This window comes from Botrytis deweyae, assembly GCF_014898535.1.
Source record: "Botrytis deweyae strain B1 chromosome Unknown BDEW_017, whole genome shotgun sequence".
Lineage (NCBI taxonomy): Eukaryota > Fungi > Ascomycota > Leotiomycetes > Helotiales > Sclerotiniaceae > Botrytis > Botrytis deweyae.
In genome coordinates, this window is record NW_024066224.1 from 792602 (window position 1) to 811858 (window position 19257).

At 44.2% G+C, this 19257-nt stretch overlaps 5 protein-coding genes across 5 annotated transcripts; 3 read left to right on the forward strand and 2 right to left on the reverse strand.

Moving 5' to 3' along the window:
- Positions 1–100: 100 nt before the first annotated feature.
- On the reverse strand, positions 101–1514 carry EAE98_007480 (uncharacterized protein; the record flags this gene model as incomplete). Its single annotated transcript, XM_038955103.1, has 2 exons — positions 101–191; positions 448–1514. The coding sequence occupies 2 exons, from the start codon at positions 1512–1514 to the stop codon at positions 101–103; spliced, it is 1158 nt and encodes a 385-aa protein (XP_038808753.1).
- A 1255-nt stretch (positions 1515–2769) lies between these two features.
- Positions 2770–4848, forward strand: EAE98_007481 (uncharacterized protein; the record flags this gene model as incomplete). Its single annotated transcript, XM_038955104.1, has 3 exons — positions 2770–3009; positions 3067–4013; positions 4161–4848. The coding sequence occupies 3 exons, from the start codon at positions 2770–2772 to the stop codon at positions 4846–4848; spliced, it is 1875 nt and encodes a 624-aa protein (XP_038808754.1).
- Positions 4849–6535: 1687 nt separating this feature from the next.
- EAE98_007482 (uncharacterized protein) lies at positions 6536–7802 on the forward strand (the record flags this gene model as incomplete). The annotated part of the gene is made up of 4 exons (XM_038955105.1): positions 6536–6792; positions 6884–7352; positions 7435–7510; positions 7573–7802. The coding sequence occupies 4 exons, from the start codon at positions 6536–6538 to the stop codon at positions 7800–7802; spliced, it is 1032 nt and encodes a 343-aa protein (XP_038808755.1).
- A 3176-nt stretch (positions 7803–10978) lies between these two features.
- On the reverse strand, positions 10979–15815 carry EAE98_007483 (uncharacterized protein; the record flags this gene model as incomplete). Its single annotated transcript, XM_038955106.1, has 2 exons — positions 10979–11182; positions 11235–15815. 2 exons carry the CDS (start codon positions 15813–15815, stop codon positions 10979–10981), a joined length of 4785 nt encoding a protein of 1594 aa, XP_038808756.1.
- Positions 15816–16427: 612 nt separating this feature from the next.
- On the forward strand, positions 16428–17691 carry EAE98_007484 (uncharacterized protein). The gene is made up of 2 exons (XM_038955107.1): positions 16428–16769; positions 16882–17691. Exons 1-2 carry the CDS (start codon positions 16753–16755, stop codon positions 17318–17320), a joined length of 456 nt encoding a protein of 151 aa, XP_038808757.1. The 5' UTR covers positions 16428–16752; the 3' UTR covers positions 17321–17691.
- Positions 17692–19257: the final 1566 nt, after the last annotated feature.

Consider the following 19257-nt stretch of genomic DNA (forward strand, 5'->3'; position numbering starts at 1 on the left):
AACGGGTGTACATTTTGGTCGTTAAAATGGGAAATAAGATGAGATAACGAAAATATGGCAAGAGAGAAAAATAGACGGTTTCCGAGATGGTGAAAATAGACTAGAGGTTCTTCATGTCGAGAAAATAGAGTTCGAGGAGGATAGAAGCCGCGCGGGGGAAGTTGGAGGGTGTGAGTCTGCAGTAGTGGTTTCTGTGTGGAGTTAGATTTGAAGAAAGGAGATGAGGAAAATGATGTTTGTGGAGAAATCGATGATGAGGAATGGGAGGTTTCAGGTTGGCGCAATAGTTGGAAGGAAAAGAGGAAAAAGGAGGTCATCTGATTTTGACTCTTCGGGACCGACGGGTTCATGAAAATGACCATGGTGTTTTGAGGTGGTGATAAGAAAGAACAAGTAGGAAGAAGAAATCGAGTACGCAAGGCGAAAGAGCATAGAAAAATGACCTACACCAACAAATGAACAATTTTCAAAATTCCATTCAGCGGTCCACCCGTAGTCCCTGCAAATCCCTTAAAATCCCCAAAAATATCCTCGTGCCATTTCTTTTCCAACTTCTTTGCTTCTTTCTCAAGTTTGTGTTCGTGTTTCTTCTCGTTTCTCTTAGAAGCCCGATTTCCAAGGAAATGCTTCACTCCTTTCACGGTTTTGACTACTCCGGTCCCGAGTAATATGGGGATGAAGGATAATAAACCGGTTTTGATAGGATTTGCTCGTATCCAGGAGAAGAGAGAGCGGATCCAGGATGTGAAGCGCGAGGCAACGCGTCTTACAAAACCAGGACGAGGTTTAGGACGGGAGAGAGAGTAGGGGGAGAGAGGTCTTTTGAGAGGGGAGGAGATGCGACCTGGGATGGGAGAGGAACGGCGGCGGATGGGTTGAGGCTGGGGTTGGGGATAGGATTGAGAGGTTTGGGAGGGGGGGTTGTAGTAGGGGTTTGTGCCGGTTGTGGAGGGGACAGTGTTGGGGATGGGAGAGCTGGAGCGGCGGGGAGGAGGTCCGGGATGGGAAGGGTGCGAGGGATTGTAGGTTTCGGGGTAAGGGTTGGTTTGGGGGATTTGGGAGGGAGAAACGGGGTCGGATGTTGTTTGCCAGTAGGTTTCTTGGGCGGGTCGATGGGCTAGTGGAACATTGTCATAGCTGTAACTTTTTGCATTGGGGCCTTGCGTTTTGAAAGGTTCGGTGGTGGTAGGGAGGGGAGGACCGGCAAATTGAATTGGATTGGGGTGGTTATAAGATGGGTCTTGAGATGTGATGCCGAAGAAATCTTGGGGGTGTTTGTCGATGGGTTTACTGGAACTAGTAGCTGGATAACCGGATGCCCATGCTTCTGTGGAGGCAGGAACGATAGTTGATGCATTTGTGAAGGAAGAATAGATGGTAGATTTATGATCGTTGTGATCGTTGTGGAAAGCATATGACGCTGGAGCTTCGTTTCGTGCCCCTCTTAAGTTATGATCATCGTGATATCCGTGTTTGGGAGAACTCGTGGAGGGAGGTGTGGGGTATCGCTCCATTTCTGCGGAGTCGGTGTCTGTATCCTTATCCTTAATTAATCAGATCAATCAATTGAAGCCCGGATTTTCGAGATATATGCAGATATGTTGTGCGTATGTATGTATATGTATGTGTGTCTCGAACAAGTATAAGATGGGCCTTAATGGAAAGATGGACCCAGACTATCAGAATATGAAGCTTGTGAGAGGTGAGGAAAAAGAGGAGGTGAGGGTGTGAGAAAGAAGTTGATGAATTCGTGGTTTAAGGTGGTTGGACGGGGCGGTGAAGAAGCTTCATTTTAAGAGGATGGCGGATGGCGATTGGTGGTAGGGATTTAGCTCCCATGGCTCGCATGGCTTTGGAGGTGGGGATGTTTGTTGATAGTGATTGGTTGGATGATGTGACATGCGAGATAAGATGGTGTACTTGAGGATTCTTATATTTTTAGTGAAAGGAAAATACAAAGACGAAGACGACGACATCAAGTGGTGAATGCGTTCTCATCGTTAATTTCAAGGTAAAGGTTGCTCTGAGGAAAGCAGATTTTTGGAATAATGACGCCTTGCCAACGCTCCATAAGCACAACATCTTTCTCTTCATATTCATCGTTTCAGAATCATTATGGCACAACATGGCATTGATGCTACTGATCCTCCCAATCGTGATATCAGACACTCAAGGCTTTGATTTTCCAGTCATTTGGTACGAGTGGGCGCTCCCTGTGAATTTCCCCATCTCAAGTCTTCATCGCTACGTCTCATGTACTTCTTGTCAGCCTGTGGATTTATAATTGTACCGACAAGCATAAAAACCTTGAAGATATGCATAATCCAAGGGCTCCGACGATTAATCAGGGCTGAAAAGTGTGTCGCCGTGTGCCACCTTAGCTTTGAGATATATATGCCTCTATTCGAGTATTCGATACCGGTGAGCCTTTATTCTTCGCTGGTTATCTAAGATTTTCAAATGGCAAGAATCTTCCATCCAGGTATTGCAAAGGCCATTGGTAGCTCTGTCTCCCTGGGTTTCGCCCCCATCGATCAACTGCCAGGCTTTCAGCTACATGCCCGGATGACACCGCTGGAATATTCTAGGAAAAAAGATTAGTTTTCTGCCTTGAGAATAACGATTCATAGCTCAAGTGTAAGGCACAGTAAATGCAATAATATAAAGTGTCTTCTGTTCGACATTGGCCAGCAAAATGTTCGTTCACCAAATTATCCGTTACACAAGCTTTGATTTGAACATTGCTTCGTCTTTCTTCGCTCCATCTCAATGTCTTTCCCGCCTCTTCCCATTTCAATCCAAAGTGTCAAGGAGAAGACTGAGAAGCCGAAAGTAGCAGTCCGGAAAGATAGACGGAAAGCCCTTCGAAAAGCTGGTATACATGTACTACCTATCATGATCACTATTACTTTGTCATTCTTGAATGGGCATGAAATATACGCGAACTCGATGGGTAATGCTGACGCAGAAGTATATACTCGGCTTAATGGACTGCAATTCATGGCCAAAGTCCATGAGATACTTATCGGGATTTCTTTGTCAACAATTATATTGTCTTTTTTACAGCATGAAGCTTTACGTCAAGGTATACCCCTTGGTGGGTTTCTCATTGCTTTCAGAATCACCGATCTTGGGTCGCTTCTCAGCCCGGAGTTGTGGGCTGCAGGTGCATTTGGAAAACACTTCAAGCGTCGCTTGTTGTTTGTTGTCATGTCACTCTTTGCTATGATTCTAGCTGCTGTCTCTGGACCTGCGTCTGCAATATTGATGTTGCCATCCCTGGACCGGTGGATTGTCCCAACGACAACATATTCGTCCTGGTCTACTACGCATTTTACCCTGAACGCAGAAAAGTCTCAAGTTTGGCCTAAATACGTCGACAATTCGAGCTTTGACACGTTCTGCACTTTCGAGTCTAGTAAATTCTCAGACAATTGCGCAGCAGGTGGCTTCTCGGCAATCCGGGCATGGCTTGACAGACCCAGTTCACGAGAATCACAGCATTCGTGGAGCATTACCATGCCAATGAACTCGAAAGAAACTTTTTACGATCGATTCATCGGCGGCACATCAAACTTTCAAGGAGTTCTAAAGACGGATGGCTTTTATAATGCATATACTTGGCATTTGAGTCAAACTGTATCCGTGCCGACAGGCTCACTTGTCACATCAGTTGCCCAGATGGTAGGATCACAAAACGAAACGTCCAGATTTCAAATATCGATCAACGGCGAAGATCCTCCAGCACCACAGGTAGTTGCAGCTTGCATAGACAGGAACTATAACATAACAAATGGATCAATCAAAGGACATAAGACGCTCGATGATCTACCACTGCTATTCTTAAAAATAGATATGTCTCAGAGTAGATATGGGAGATCAGAAGTTCGAAATGCAGTCAATATGTTGGATAGCGCTCGGGGAGGGCCCTCAGCGACATGGATGCAGCCAAAAAATAAGACTGCCAACTCACCGTCCATAGGAGTCGTGATGTTTGCTCATTACGAAGGGGGGTTAGTTGTGCTGAACAATCGCACTTCCATCACTAATAGACAGAGTTGGTTCCTCGTTCGTGTTTCCTCGTGTTCCTTGTTCGCTGGGTGGTAGGCGTCTAAACTCTACATCGACCCCACAAAAGATCGGTATATTCATTCACCTAGTACCACCAATCCAACACGGAGTTTTGATGATTGGATGCGAGATTTTACCGATACAACGAGATCCATGCGTACAGTGCAAATAGATGTCGAGTGGGCAAATGCCGCCTTGCCACCGAACGATATAATATTGCCACTGGCATCCTCGTCATTTGGCGCCAGTAACGATAATCCATTGGGCATGATAGCGACAACTTTTATTTCAGATGCAATGTCAAGGATTCCATACATGATGAACATAGGTTTCAAAGTCTTGATTCCTACAGTGGCACCGAACCATAACTTTACTACTTTATCCAATGTTCCCAAAGACGTCACAGATATCCACATCAAGCGCTTCCGTTATGGCTACAGTTACTCTCTTCAAGGCTCCACGAGACGTTTGGCAGTAGCCATTCTTGTTCTACACATGTTTTCAGCCCTAATATACGCGGTGCTCGTTTTTCGGCACGGATACACAAACAATATCCTCAAGTCACTAACTGAGATTCTCGTACTTGCAATCAACTCTCCGCCATCTTCAAATCTCGATAATACATGTGCTGGGATTGAGAGGGTTGATACATACAAAAAGATAATAAGAGTCCGAGAGGTATCTTCATCGCATTTGGGATTGATTGTTGGTGACGACGGTGATATCATCACTGAAGAGGTGATGGCGGATAAGAAGTATGGATGTCTACACAAGTAGTGAGACGCGCGATATAGAGAAGATAGATTGGATAGGATTGGAAATGGGGGAAGTTTCCTGTACAGATTGCCATGAGCAGTAATTCGTGCATGTTTTAGATCGAAGATTGGTCATATATGATAGACACCATGTGTAGAACAAAATTGGATCGTACTCGTACAAATCCAGCACGTTGCAATATTACAGAGCTCAGATACAGGGAGATTTCATCATATTTTTGATTTGCTGCAAAATCTTTATATCAGCATATACCAACTTACTAATTATTTTGATGTCACATTGAACGTATGAGTATGATTGTGATAATCTCAGAAGTACAGATCTCTCATATCATGGATCTCTAATAAGTAGAGTGTCCAAGACAAAAGCGTGTGACACAGAGTGATGCCGGAAAATATAGAATGCAAGCCAAGAGATGTAGCAATCGGGAATATCAGCTAGCGCTTGAGCACCTGCACACTTCTGTGTCAATATAGCGTTTCATCCTACATCCCTCACTGTCTTGATCTCATACGAAATCTACTTCTAACCTTGTATTACATTTGAACTTCACTTCACTTCACTTCAAGTCTATCCTGGCATCCTGACATGCTCTATTTCGGCTTCAAATAGCCATTTGCCTCTACTAGCGTTTACCCAATTTTCTCCAACTTTCCAACTGCAAACACAAAATCATATTCCTTTATTCATATTAAATATTAATACAAACCGAAGATCACCAATCTCATTTGAGCCCATCTCAAATCACTTGAACATGGCGACCTCTCCATCAAAACTGATCTGTGCTTCAATTACTCGTAAGCAATCTCGTCGCGAGAGAATCGCAGTGGCTAGTCGGTGACTAGATGGTGCTCATCGATCTAGCCTTGGTGCCATGCAGCTTGCGCATTGTTGAAGTCGTGAGCTGGTCTTGGGACGAGATCTGCGGAGAATTATCTCATGTCTCTGCTTGGTACCAGCGCATGGTTAGCTTGCCGTCATGGAAGCGTCCTGTGGGGATCCATGATAGCCTCAGTGGATGAACAGAGGCAGCAAAGCAGCGTTCCTAAGGAGATCATGACTTTTAACGACTACGAGAAAGAGAATACTGCGAGGGATGAAGCAGAGAAATAGTAGCGATACAATTGAACACTAGATTTAGAGCTTAAGAGCAGTGGAGCTTTCTCTTCTTGTACCAAATCTTATCTGAAATAACAAGCTATATTATCTCCTCGGCACAGTGCGATCTATATAAGGTATATGATACTCTATATGCAATTTAATGGAGCAGAATTCCCGTACTATTTATCCATCCCCATTTTTCTCTCCTAAATCTTTTGTGATATCTTATTGCGCTCCTTGAAAAATCTAAATTGCAGAGAGAAATAGTTATCCATACCCCTAGCTTATTTTAATCTAATGTCATCATGTACTCAATGTACACTGCCTTAGTTAATACTCTGTAGTCTACTTTTCTCACATCAGATAGCAAGGGCTCGCGTCTTACGTATATGTATGTTTTTCAACTGTTGGAAACAACTGTTGGAGAATTCGAAGCGAGCCAATAACCCTCACATTCAAAACAATCAACTACGCGTAAGATGAGCAAAGTCTATTTGGGGACAATATATAAAGCTGGCTTTTCTGCACTTCGAGAAGAGTAAAATCCAGCGATATTATCACAACGTCCGCGTTATAATTAAAGAAGATGCAACTGTTCCAGTCAATGAATATTCCCTTAGGGTTCTTAACCGGTCATGTGGCGCTCGCCCAAGTTAAGGATTTTACAATCGACCTAGAGCCACATCGAATGCTTCAACTGGTGACCCAAACACAACTACCGGCCGTCGAGGAATATCCTGGACTCGGTGGTTCGCTCGGCATTGATCTGAACGTGTTAAAATCGATGCAGAAGGAATGGACTACCACTTTCGATTGGGCTACCGAGCAGGCTGATTTGAACCGGTTATTATATCCCAGTTAATCATAATAGGTACAATCATTACAAGACAATTATCGAAGGCTTAACGATCCATTTTGTCCACCAGAAGTCTAGCGAGCCAAACGCAATACCGCTTATCCTAAACCATGGATGGCCTGGAACTTTCATGGATTTTCTTCCAGTGGTCGACCCGTTAACGACAGCATCCAGCACATCCAATAGAACCTCGGCTTCCTTCCATGTCGTGGTCCCTTCACTACCAGGTTACGCATTCTCCAGTGCACCACCTGCCACCTGGACGCTAAACGATACAGCACGCATTTTCAACACTTTCATGACTGACGTGTTGGGATATGAGACTTATGCTGCTCATGGGTCAGACTTTGGTAGTAATGTAGCATACAACTTATACAACAATTTCAACAAGTCAGTACGCGCAGTTCATCTTACCGGTATACCATTCCTTCCATTAAGCCCGGTCGACTTCCCCAAATACAACATCACTCTCGATGCGGATGAGGAGTTCCAGGAAAATCTGGTCCTGGGTTTCAACACAGGGTATGTCATCGAACAGAGTACCAAGGTAAGAATTCTATGCAGGAGTACTATCCTGATATTATTCCTTTTCAAATAAAATTAAAAATACAAACTGAATCAATAAACAGACCAACACCATCGGATTAGCGCTCCAAGATAACCCCGTCGGACAATTGTCCTGGATGGCAGAGAAATATATCTCTTGTAAGATTTTCAACCCCCCCCCCCCCATCTTCCGATTGCATCTCAAGCTGAAATGCCTAAAGGGTCAGACCCACAAGCAGGAACATCACCATCTGTCCTCACACACAATGAAATCCTTCGCCAAGTCTCTCTATACTTCTTAACCAAGTCTTTTGTATCATCTATTTTCACCTACCCGCAAAATACCGACGCGTATAGTTCAAGCTACAGCAAGGCGCAAACCGATGCACCAATGCTGTTTAGCAGCTTCAAATACAGCGGTGCATTCTGGACAGGAAAGGTAGTCTCATGAGTGGGAAACTTAGTGACTTATAATTGTGAGTCTCCCTATTTCTTTACTACAATGCAATTCTCGTGGCGCTCTTCCCTTATTCCTGCTAACGAGACCGTAGATCATAACTTCGGCGGACACTTTCCGGGATTGGATAACCCACCAGCTTTGGTTGATGATATAAGACAGATTGGAAATTATTGGACGTATTAATTAGGACATTGAATGTTAGGTAGTTTGTTGAAAGGGCAAAGTATCATTGGTTACTACCAAAAAGATACATGTGGAATAATCTCACAAATTTTGATACTACAATATTTTCTTCAATGATAATAGAAAATATTATTAACTTCTAATATTTTTAAGCAAAAGAAAAACTCGAGAATACTTTTCTTAAGTCTCTTATTCAAATCGATACGAATTTAAACATTAAACCTCTTCTTGTTACAAATAAATAAAAGGAATAAAAACATGAACAAAAATACAAAGATACACCACATATGCCGAGAGCGTCTGAACCCCTATCGAAACAATAAACTCAACCCCCTCAACCCCCTCACCACATCTCAGACCCTCAGCCCCAACCAACCCCCGAAGCAAGCCATAATCAACACAAGTGTCACGGCCCACAAAATGCGATGTGCAACAAAGACACCTCTCTGTTCCCTTCCATCCCCTTTCGATCAAGAAGTGGAGAGAAGCGGAGTTTTTGTGGAAACAGGAGGGGGGCATGGTGGCATTAGAAGGCGTGGGACGTCAGAATTGAGGGGAAGATCAAGGGCAGTGCGGGAAGGAAAAGCATTGATTTTGGTGCTATGTTGGGGATCAGTCTTCCGGTCTGGGTTCGGATCGCGATGAGTGTGGGGTTGTGGGGTAGATTGGGGTGAGATTGTGGTCTAGATGCGGCTAGGGAGCGGGCGAAGCTCTGGAGTCGCTTTTTGGGTGGAGGAAAGGTAGATTTCGTGGATTTGGGTGGGGAAAAGGAGTTGGAATAAGGATGAAAATGGTCTCATCGGAAATTTGCAGGTTTCTTGCGAAATCTCCCGCAAAGTATCTTCCCTCTCCTTGCGTAACCTTTCTCCACCCAGGCACATTGTTAACTTCCTCTCCTGGAAAGGGAGACATTTCGATGCCCCACCCAGTCAGCACTTATACCAGCTCGATATCTGATACATGATGCCAAGAATGCGGCGTCCAATTGTATGATACTCATTTCTTCCGGAATCTCTTCTTCAACCAAGATAATTCGGTCGCGACCATCGGATGAAAGACTCCGATAATCATTCCGAGTTGATGAGTCGGTTGGAACTTGGCGAGCGATGTAACTAGAGATTTTTACGGGATGATACACGTGCGGGATTCGTTCGCTCGGGGGATGGTAGGTAGGTTCTAAACTACTTTGGACAGAGGGAAGTTGTTTGTGGTATGTTTCATGTAATCCCAGGATTGCATGCCAATATTTTGAAAAAGGGGTTGTTGACTACATATTTCCTTCTCCCTTTCCACAAAGGGTCATCGCAATATCCTTGATCTAATAGTCTACGCCCTATCGGTTAACACGCACGATTAGCACGATTACCATCAGTTGATCCGTGGCCTGGTCTAACTAGCTAAGAGGAATAATCGGCAAGCCCAGTGTTCTAAATTGGCTGATTAGGTTAGGTTTATATATTATTGTACCAGAAACAGCCAAGGCCCAAAGGAAAGTTTAGCATTATTAAATTCATCACCGCATCAACTAAACTGTACTTAACTTACAATATTTCGTAGGCGGATCGGGTAACTGGTTCTCACAAATGCCCAATTCAGCCCAAAAGTCTACCTAAGCCGCTTTTTCACTCTCCAATCTTTGAAATAACAATTCTGCAGCGTGGTAAGCGAAGCCTGTTTACCATGTGACAGCAGGTATCTACCCTACCTATATGAGCATCTTTCAGTGATGAGCCCTTTCAGAGCGAGTGCCTCTAGGAAGTCATGATATTCGCCTCAAGAAACAGTATATTTTCGGGAATTCCAGTGGTGTCATAGCAGCTAAAGACAATTTTCATCCACTTGGTAATATTGTCAACAAACTCGCAAAATGGACTTCTACGATAAGATGTTGTCTCCAGCTGGCATTCAAGTAGCCTATCAGAATCCAATCATCTTACGAGCGCCGCCTGGGAAATACTTCTCTGTACCTCTCTGGTAAATGACCTACGCTCCTCACATCTGCACCTCATCACTCGTGTTTAATCTACCTCCACATCACCCACTGAAGTCTATGCAACACTCGATGCTGATCAAATTACAGCACACAGTCACCCCATTCACGTTACATGAAGATGCACAAGTATGTAATAAATGCAATGAATAGTATTCACTAGCCTAATAATCATGTCTTTTCTCGAAGTCTTCTTTAAAGAAGTTCCCCGAGTCTAAAATACACACAAATGAAGCTCCACCACAATCATTTCATTCTAGGGCGTCAAGGGTATAGCTCGCAAGTGTCTTCAGATTTAATCAAAGACCAAGCGAAATCCAGGCTGAGGTGAGCCAGGGTCGCATGAAAATCCACCCATCCATTCATTCGGTCCATAATAATCGTCCATTTCCCTCCCCCATCCACATCCATATCAGATATTGTTCGGGAAAAAGAAAAAGAAAAAGAAAGTCCCATGAAAGCCCCAGATGGTATCATATCGTAAGATCAGAACAGCCATTAGAGAACCCTTTTCAGCGACCCGAGCCAACCAATAGCTCCCCATACCGACCAAAGTATGAAGTTTTCATAACCAGATAGTGTTTTGTATGACGCTCATGCGCCTGAAAATGTAGGTAGTAGAAAACATAGGCAGAAACGCGATTTTGTTCGCTGGTATTGGCACAAAAAATAAGTTGAAAGAAAGTCAAGAAAAAGAAATTTTTGAAAATGACATGTGAACATAAAGCCGGAAGGTCCGCAGAAAAAGAATTGATGGATAGCAAGGCTGAGAACATTCCAGTATCTCGAGAGCCAATGCTATTTGCGAAAAGGCCGTAACAGTGTTCGATATTTGGTGTAGTAATAAGCATAATAAAGAACTAGAAATGTCTCAATGAAGAGATTTGGCGTAGCTGCTGGAAATTTAGGAAAATTCCTCCGCAAACTGGCCACCCCTCAAAAAAAGATGTCTGGAGTGTGTATAAAATGATTATTCGTAATACCGCGGACGCTCTTATTGAGAAAAGCCGGCCATGTGGCGAGAAGATGGTCGCTCACGATAGAGCTCCAAAATGCGATTGGCAGTGGAAACCATCTGAGAAAGTTGCTTGAGGAGGGGATCGGCAGGAGCAACGTTGGTAATGCGCATAAAGAGATGTTCGAGGCGTTGAATATAAATGTTCATGATCTTAGGAACCAGATCGGCGACTTGATCATCCTACAAATAATATTAGTATACAATAAATACCAAAGAAGTACATGAAACTTACAAGATATCCACTGACCATCTTGATCTGGAAGGAATTCAAGATGGTTTCGGTCCAGGCAAGACGCTGATTCATAAGATCATCAGTCAACTCAATGGTGATGATAGCGCCGAGGCTGAGGAGCAAAAGTGGGCTGAGCTCAGTGATGAACTTTGGAGAGAATCTGCAGAAGTATCTTGCAAAGAACTCTTGCTCTCTACCAGTTTGCAACCAACGGACAACAGCATCTTCGAATCTACCTTCTTGCATAGGGGCTTGAATGTGCTTGAACATCTCCTCATACTCAAGCTCCTGTGGCGACTTCTCCTCGACAACAGGAGGAGCTGCGAGTGCTGAGGAAACAGAAGGTCTGCTGGAGTTGTGACCTATTCCAGGGCTAGCACGGTGAGATGAACCCTGTCTATCTCTCTGTTGAACACGCAAGAATTGAGCTTGGAAGTCAGATTGTGCAGCAGCCATGGATGAAATGGTCTCAGTCAAGCCGTGGACAAGTTGAGTCAATTGTTCGATCTTAAGGCTATCGGCATGTCGTTGACGTTCAATGTTACCAATCTGTTCTTGTGCTTGGCGATGAACATCAGCTGCGACACGCTGAGAAGTGTTGACGGCCAATTGGGTAAAAGCGGGAGTGATGCTGTTGTTCAAGAGAGTAGCAAATTGCTCTTCGAAAGAGAAGGAAACACTCTTTGCCAAGGTTTCCGACATCAGCTTCAAAAGTTGAGGTTGTTGCATGACCTTGTTGACAGCATCTGGAAGGACCTTTTGCAATTCTCTTGGCAAGGTTTGATTCAAGTGACTAACAATAGCCGGAGCAACTCGTTGATCCACGGTCTTCAAGGTGATGCTTTCGATGGAAGGAACAATAGAATTTTCCAAAGCTCCATTGACAATGCGCTTCAATGATTCTTCCATATTGCCAGTAAGAGTGCTAGAGACAAGACGAAGGACAGCATCCTGCTTGGCATCGGCGACGGCAGTTTGGGTGCGTCTGTCATCTTTGATTCTTTGATCCAAAGTGTTAAAGGAATCATTGAGCAATTTTTTCACTTCTCCAGAAACGCGACCTTCAATCTCCTTGAGAACTTCATCCGTCAAACCAGGTGCTGACAAGCTTGAAGAGCTGCCAACATCTGGAATAGTATTCATATTTGCGCGAGAAGTACTGTTGTTTCTAGAAGCTAAATTATTCTCTGTTGCGATGTTTTTGGTTTGAGAGGAATTTGACAAAGATTCGGAATTTGAGTTGGCCTTTCGTCGCTTCTTCTTTTCGGCTTTATTTTCATTTCCGCTAGCGCCGGCTATACTGCCATTGGCAAGTGCGACCGGAGCTTCCTTTTTCTCAGCCTTCTCTTCAGCCTTGGGCAATGAAGAAGATGACTCAGTCTGCGCAACCTTCTTTGTTTCCTTAGGAGAGCTGTCCTTGGCAGCTGGGCGTTGAATAATCCTAGTAGGAGTAGGGACTGGCGCAGGTGAAGGCTCTGGTGCTGTTTCGCCTGACTCAGATGCGATTGGCGCGGTACCGATTTCCTTCAAGGTATCGATAGTAACAGCTCCAACTCTATCAGCCACAACTGCAGAGATGCACTTATTATTGACGTCCCAACCTAGATCGGCTTGCTTGATGGTGAGGCAAGTTACACCCTTCGAGTGCATGGCATACAACTCAAACAGAGTAATTGGTTCTCCACGAGCAGGTGGGGAAGCAGGATTCTGTAAGATGTCCAAGCTTCTAAGATTGCCTTTGCTGGCGAATGAATATTCTCTCATGCCACTGACAACAGCAGTAGAATCTGGCTTAGAAACACTGGAGTCATTGGCTGCAAGCTTCTCAACGTATTCAGCTTGGGTAACAGTGCGTGGAAGGTTGTATTTAGGAGCAGAAAGGTGGAGGAAATAGATTGAATTTCGTGTAGGATGTCCGACCACAATAACACCAGTTGCTGGGTGGTACAAGACGCTACAAACGGCATCGGATTCTTTGCTGTGAGGCAAGTGGATCTCTTGAACAGGCTTACCCAGAGCAAGATCCCACAATTGTAACGTATGGTTTTGCTTCATACCAACAATCATGTAGCGCAATGGACCACCCTTTTGATAAGGGCGAAGCTTATCAACAAACAAGACCGAAGTAGGCCATGATTTTTCAGTTGCGGGAGTTGTGATGAGAGTCGTAAGCGGTTCTTTGATCTCGACGGGAGGAGCCTTTTGATGGAGTTCATCTTCTGGAATCTGAGTAAGAGGGCGAACATCCCAGAACTTGACTCGTCCAGCCTTGTCAAGTGAAACAATGGTTGTGTCATCCTCACTAAACGTGAAGTCTTTGCCTGCCTTGCCGGTGTTGACCTTGAGAGATCGGTGGGCGAGGTAGCTATCTGTATCAACGATGCGCTCTTTTCCATTTTTCAGGAAGGAGTTCTTCATGATGACAGATGGATAGATGATTTGAATGGACTTTCCGCGTCCAACGGCGAAAAATTCGGGATGATTTGAGCTCTTTCTAGCTCTGGTCTTAAGTACACCGCCAGCTGACTCATTGTCTGGAGTTTGGATAGGAGGAAGAGCAAAGCCATGCATTTCAGGATGGTTTTCCTCGATAAAGTCCCCTTCGCCGTCTTTAACAATAGCCCAGTAAACAGTGCCACTAATACCGGTACCGATGATAGTTTCCTTGAGATCCGCTGGAGCACTAGATGTAGAAACATTGAAGATACGATCGTGTGTCTCGGTGAAAAGTCGAGAGTCCTTGCCATCAGCCTGTCTAATGATACGAATGCCTCCGTTCTTTGACATACCATAAACAATAAAGTTTGAGGAGGCAGTGACTAGAGTGCGATCGATTTGATCAAACTCTTTCTTGAGACGAGCGATATCCATAATGATTTCGTCACGGAAACTAGGACGACCTTCTTCACTGTTTTTGATAGTGATTGAAGTCCATGGCTTCATGGGGAAGTTGAATACCTTTACGACAGTTTCATCATAATTTGGTGGAGCATCCTCGGCAGCATCTGCACTCTCCCAGCTGTCTGCAATGTGGCCATTAGCAGCGTCGTCAATGATTTCTTTGACTTCATTAGCAATTGGAGTAGGCAAATCATCAAGAACAGTCTCGTCCTTGTCAAGCACCTTCTTGATAGCTGTAGCAGCGACTTGTGCACGATCCTCGAACTGTGTCTCGGTTTCAGCAGCAAGCATGCTCCGCAAGTCCTTCTCAATTTCAGCAGTAGTTGCTTCCTGTTCGGCACGAGCTAAAGCTTCTTGCACTTGGTTTTCAACTACATCACCGACTTCTTCAAGAGCATGGCTAACAGTTTCCTTGCCTTTGCCATTGGAAGCTGAAGCTGGGCTTGGGGCACCGATTCCAATCAAAGCCTCCAATTGAGTACGCCCATCAGGGAGTGGTGTAGGTGGCCCAGAGGATACAGCAGGAGATCCAAGCTTACGCTTAGAGAAAACCTGGCCAGGACTATCATTGCTGCTTCTCTCGTCCATCTTGCGCTTGTTGTCAGTTGAATCTTGTCGCTTCAAGATCTGGAAAGCAGGTGCAGGAATGTTTGAACTTGATGGACCACCCGCGGTTGCCTTCGGAGTGCGATTACGTGGAGACGAGGCTGCCAATTCCTCGAAAGGATTAACATAGGTGAACAATCCCTGGTTGTTTCTTGGCTGAGGAGTGATATTTTCCTTGCTGAGAGGTCTATCAATCTTGCCCTCGAAAGCGGAAGATCCCATGATACTCATGTCCATGTCAATCTTCGTGTCTTCCAGAGTTTGTGCCAAATCACCAACATCGTCCAAAGAGCTGTTTGCTTTGCTTTGAGGTGAGAATGCCTTCTCAGTATTCAAATGTGGAGATTCATTGCCAGTTTGAGGTGGCTTTGGTTGATTGAGAAGACGAAGGAGATAAGCCTGCGTATCGGCAGGTGGAGAAGTCGCAGCTGCAAAGCTCGACTGGGGTTGGGAAGCATTGGCAAATTGCGGACTTGTTTGAGTCATTTGCGGGGTAGAAACTGGCTTCTGTTGTGCTCCTCCCATGAGTGCAGCGAGAAGATCTTGACCACCACGATTACCAGCGCTGACTTGACCAAGAACATCGGAGTTTCCACCGAAGCTCATGGACGACTCGCGAGATGGAGGAAGTGGTGTGCCGATCGGTGCTGCTTGATGATTTGACTTGCTAGCAGAAGGTTGGCTGAACTTCAGCAGGTTAAGTAAGCTTGAAGTACGATTATCGTTGGTTGAGGTACCAACTGGGTTGGCAAGACGGGGTTCTGCATGTGGGGTATCAACAGGACTCATGATAGAAGAACTATGATGAGGCTGTTGACCATGTACAGGAGGGGTGGGAAGTGGCGAGGAAACAGAAGGTTGTTGATAATGAGGAGGCAATTGTTGATTTTGACCAAAGAAGCCGCTGTTATTGTGATTATTGTTGTTGTAATAATTATAACTTGGCTCTAAATGAACAGGAGCAGCCTGCTGCTGCGGTTGCTGCGATTGATTTTGCTGTTGTCGAAGCTGAGCAAATAGAGAATCCAAACCACGGCCATCATTACCACCAGAACCTGTCGGATATCCAGACATTTTGAAAAGATGAAGCGCGCTGAAGGCGTAATATTTTGAATGAAAATTAAATTGAATCGATCAATATCGAGAAGAAAGTTTTGAGTATGTAACGAAAGGATTTGTTGAAGAAACAAAGATGAAAAAGAAGATAGCCGATAACTTTTTTTCAGCGATCGACAACAGCTCTAATCTTGTAAATAGAGACAAGGCAGAAACTGTCCTCAATAACAAAGGTATTGAAAGCTTCGAGGTTGAAGTACCAAATGAAGGATTTGTTGATGTAAGTTATGGAAGAGATTTTGGGTTGAAGATGTGAGGTTACGGGTGAGGGTAAAGGTAAGGGTGGAGGTAGAGGTAGAGAGGTAGGTATGTAGAGTTTTGTTTGATAAAGGTGAGGAAGGATCGGATCAGGTGTGAGGCGAATTTGTGAGGTAAACCTTAGAGCGCGTAAAGTAGGTAACCTTGGAAATAATTGATAGTGAAGCTTGGACTATATCCTGGCTCTTCCCGCGTATAAAGTTGTGGTTTCAGTGATATAATTGGATGATAGACGCTGATGCGTCAAGGATCGTTCGCTTATCTAAACCGACCAATTGTTCATCCATCTTATTTTATCGTGCGAGGAGATACTTGTATACCGTCATGAATACAAATTCTCATATACTGAACAAATCCAATCGTTATAATTCCAAAGATATCGCTATAGTCATACTATCGAGTATTACAAGAGGATCTTCCTTTTCACATCGCACAATACACCAACGGGAGAGGACCCCACCCTTCCCCTGTCGATCGCACTAAGTACTTGGTACATACTGTGATTCTTTATCACATTCTGTTTGCATATTCCAAGGGCCATTGCATGCCCTCAACGGATGATCGCATAATTTCATACAATAACGACCCTTGGTCCCAGTTGTTCAAAATCTCACTGCGTATTTAACGTCCTGTCACAATGTTTTGTCTTAGAAGGTACGCCATGAACTCATACAATCCCATTTGGGGCGAGCCTAAATCAACAAATACAATATCAATGGACATTTAGATGATTATTTTATCAACAAAACTAACTCTCGTGAAATAGTTGGCTTCCCCTCCTCTTCATTCCCACAAATGCATCTCCAATCTTCATCTTCCTCTTCTTCATCTGCACCTACTTTCTCAACCGACCCTGCGTTTACTGTTCAATTCTCCTACTCATTCTCTTCGCCTCCTCCTGTCACTGGGCCGATCACTGTTTCTTCGACTTCAGTAGTAACTGGTTTTTACCTCGTTCCTCGTCGTATTCATCCGCAGAAATAAACAATCAAACAGCCCTCTCAAACGAAACTATAGACAATGTTTTAATGTACGCCGGTGCTTTCAATAAGACCGCAATAGCATTAGCAGGCACAGCATTAGAAGATGCGAAGAAGAGCTTGGCCAGCAAAGAATGGACTGGTATCGGAGTCGAATGGCTGAGAAATTTATTGGGGAAGAGAGAGTGGAGGTTGGATTGTGTGGATGTGTATATCAGGCTCTGATGTCTCCAACTTGTTCACTGGAATATAAAGAAAGAGGATGGTAACATCATGTTCGAAAGTATAATGAAAACTAGACTGTTCATATTCACAATACTTTGAGGAGTCGTGGGAAGGAAATATAGCGATATTATCACGGGAAAGAAAACTCTTGTGAGTCTGACATGAGGATGGAATTGGTTCGGTTTACATTTTGGGATTCGGATTATTTAGCATAGGTCATCGGAGCGAGGTGTTGGTAACTTGTGTATACTTATATTTGATTCGTAGGCGTCTTGTACAAGCGTATGTTGAGATTGCAAATTCTTTCGACAAGTCATATAACACCACTACGTCAATATGCCAATCATTTCTTGATACTATCCATTCAACAGTATCCCTCCCCCTTAATTCTCTACACCAAACATTTCTATTTTGCCCCGTTCTCCGTCCTTATGCCCAAGCACTATATGTAGAAACATCAGCTCCTACCATCCATCCACTCTTCAAAGCTTCCCTTTTCTCCTCTTTCTTCCCTTTCTCATCTACGCCCACTCAGTACTCCACCTCTGCCCATCCTATTCCCACTATATCCCATATACCTTTCCTTCTCAAACCCCTTCACATTCTCCCCCTTATCACAACCCAAAATTCATGCTTACAACAATATACCTCAGCCCCTTCTCGCTTCCACGCTTCTTCCCCTTTTCAACCCCATCACTCCATACTCCCCATCCATACTCCCCATCCGCACTCCAACATCCCAACCAATCCAAACCCCACAAACCATAATCCCCAAACCACACCCATCATACCCAAGCGACCCATCACACACACCCCCACCCCTCCCTTCCCTTCCCTTCCCTGTCCAAATCCATCTATACACATCACCTCAATCCCAACCCAACCCAATACTCAACACAACATCACTTCCCTCCCGCCTCAAATCTGTTTCCATCCATCTTCACACATACATCCTGTGCCTCCTCATTGAACATCAGATAGATCTGCTTCTGCTAACCCAGTAGTTAGCTGTTAATCTCCTGGTACAGATGCCATGTCGACCAGTGGATTATAGATACCGTCCACATACATACATACTGTAACAAACAATTGAGGTAGTCTCCAACCAACATCCTCAGCTACTCCTATTTATATCACTCACTGATATTTCTATCAAATCAATCACAGCATCCATTATATTAACCCAAAGTTACTGCACACGTTAATCTGCTTCAGAAAATCTGATTCGATCCATTGTAATCTGATCTGTATACAATATATCTAGATATCCATATACGATCCATATATATGCACCAGCCACTCCAATTCTCCTCTCCACACATATAACCCAAGAGACACAGTCTCCCGATAATCGACCCCGTCTTTCCTCCCCTGCATTTATTCCAGCTCGACAGAGAACTCCACGAATCTCATGTCTTTCTTCTCTTCCAACCTATTATTTCCATCGCCGGTTCCATCTATCTAGTCGTTCGTGTAAGAAGAATTGGACAGAATGACTTTTGCATCCCGATGTATCCACAAAATCCTGCACTGGGAGTGAGTATGTGTCTCCGCTCATCTTATCTCATCTCGTCTCGTATCATCTCATCTGATATACACTCTCCCCTCATCTCATCGACCAGGTTCCAATCGGTACCTATGTATACAACAATAAAAAAAATCATCCACAGAAAAAGACGAATCGCACTCCAATACGCCTATTAAAATGCCCTTTGCATTCATGCCCTGCAGGTACTCAGTACTCCATTTCGCATGATTTTGAAAATGCCAATGCCAATATGTGCTCGCGTGATGATGTTGACTATGCTGTATGTTCAAAGGTTGTGTGGGTATCATTTTCTCATCTGCAATTCCTTCCTCTGTCTATCTTTATTCTTTCTCCCCCCTTCTTTTTTCATAGACTTCTCCTCCTGGTTTCAAGATTCCGAAAAATTATT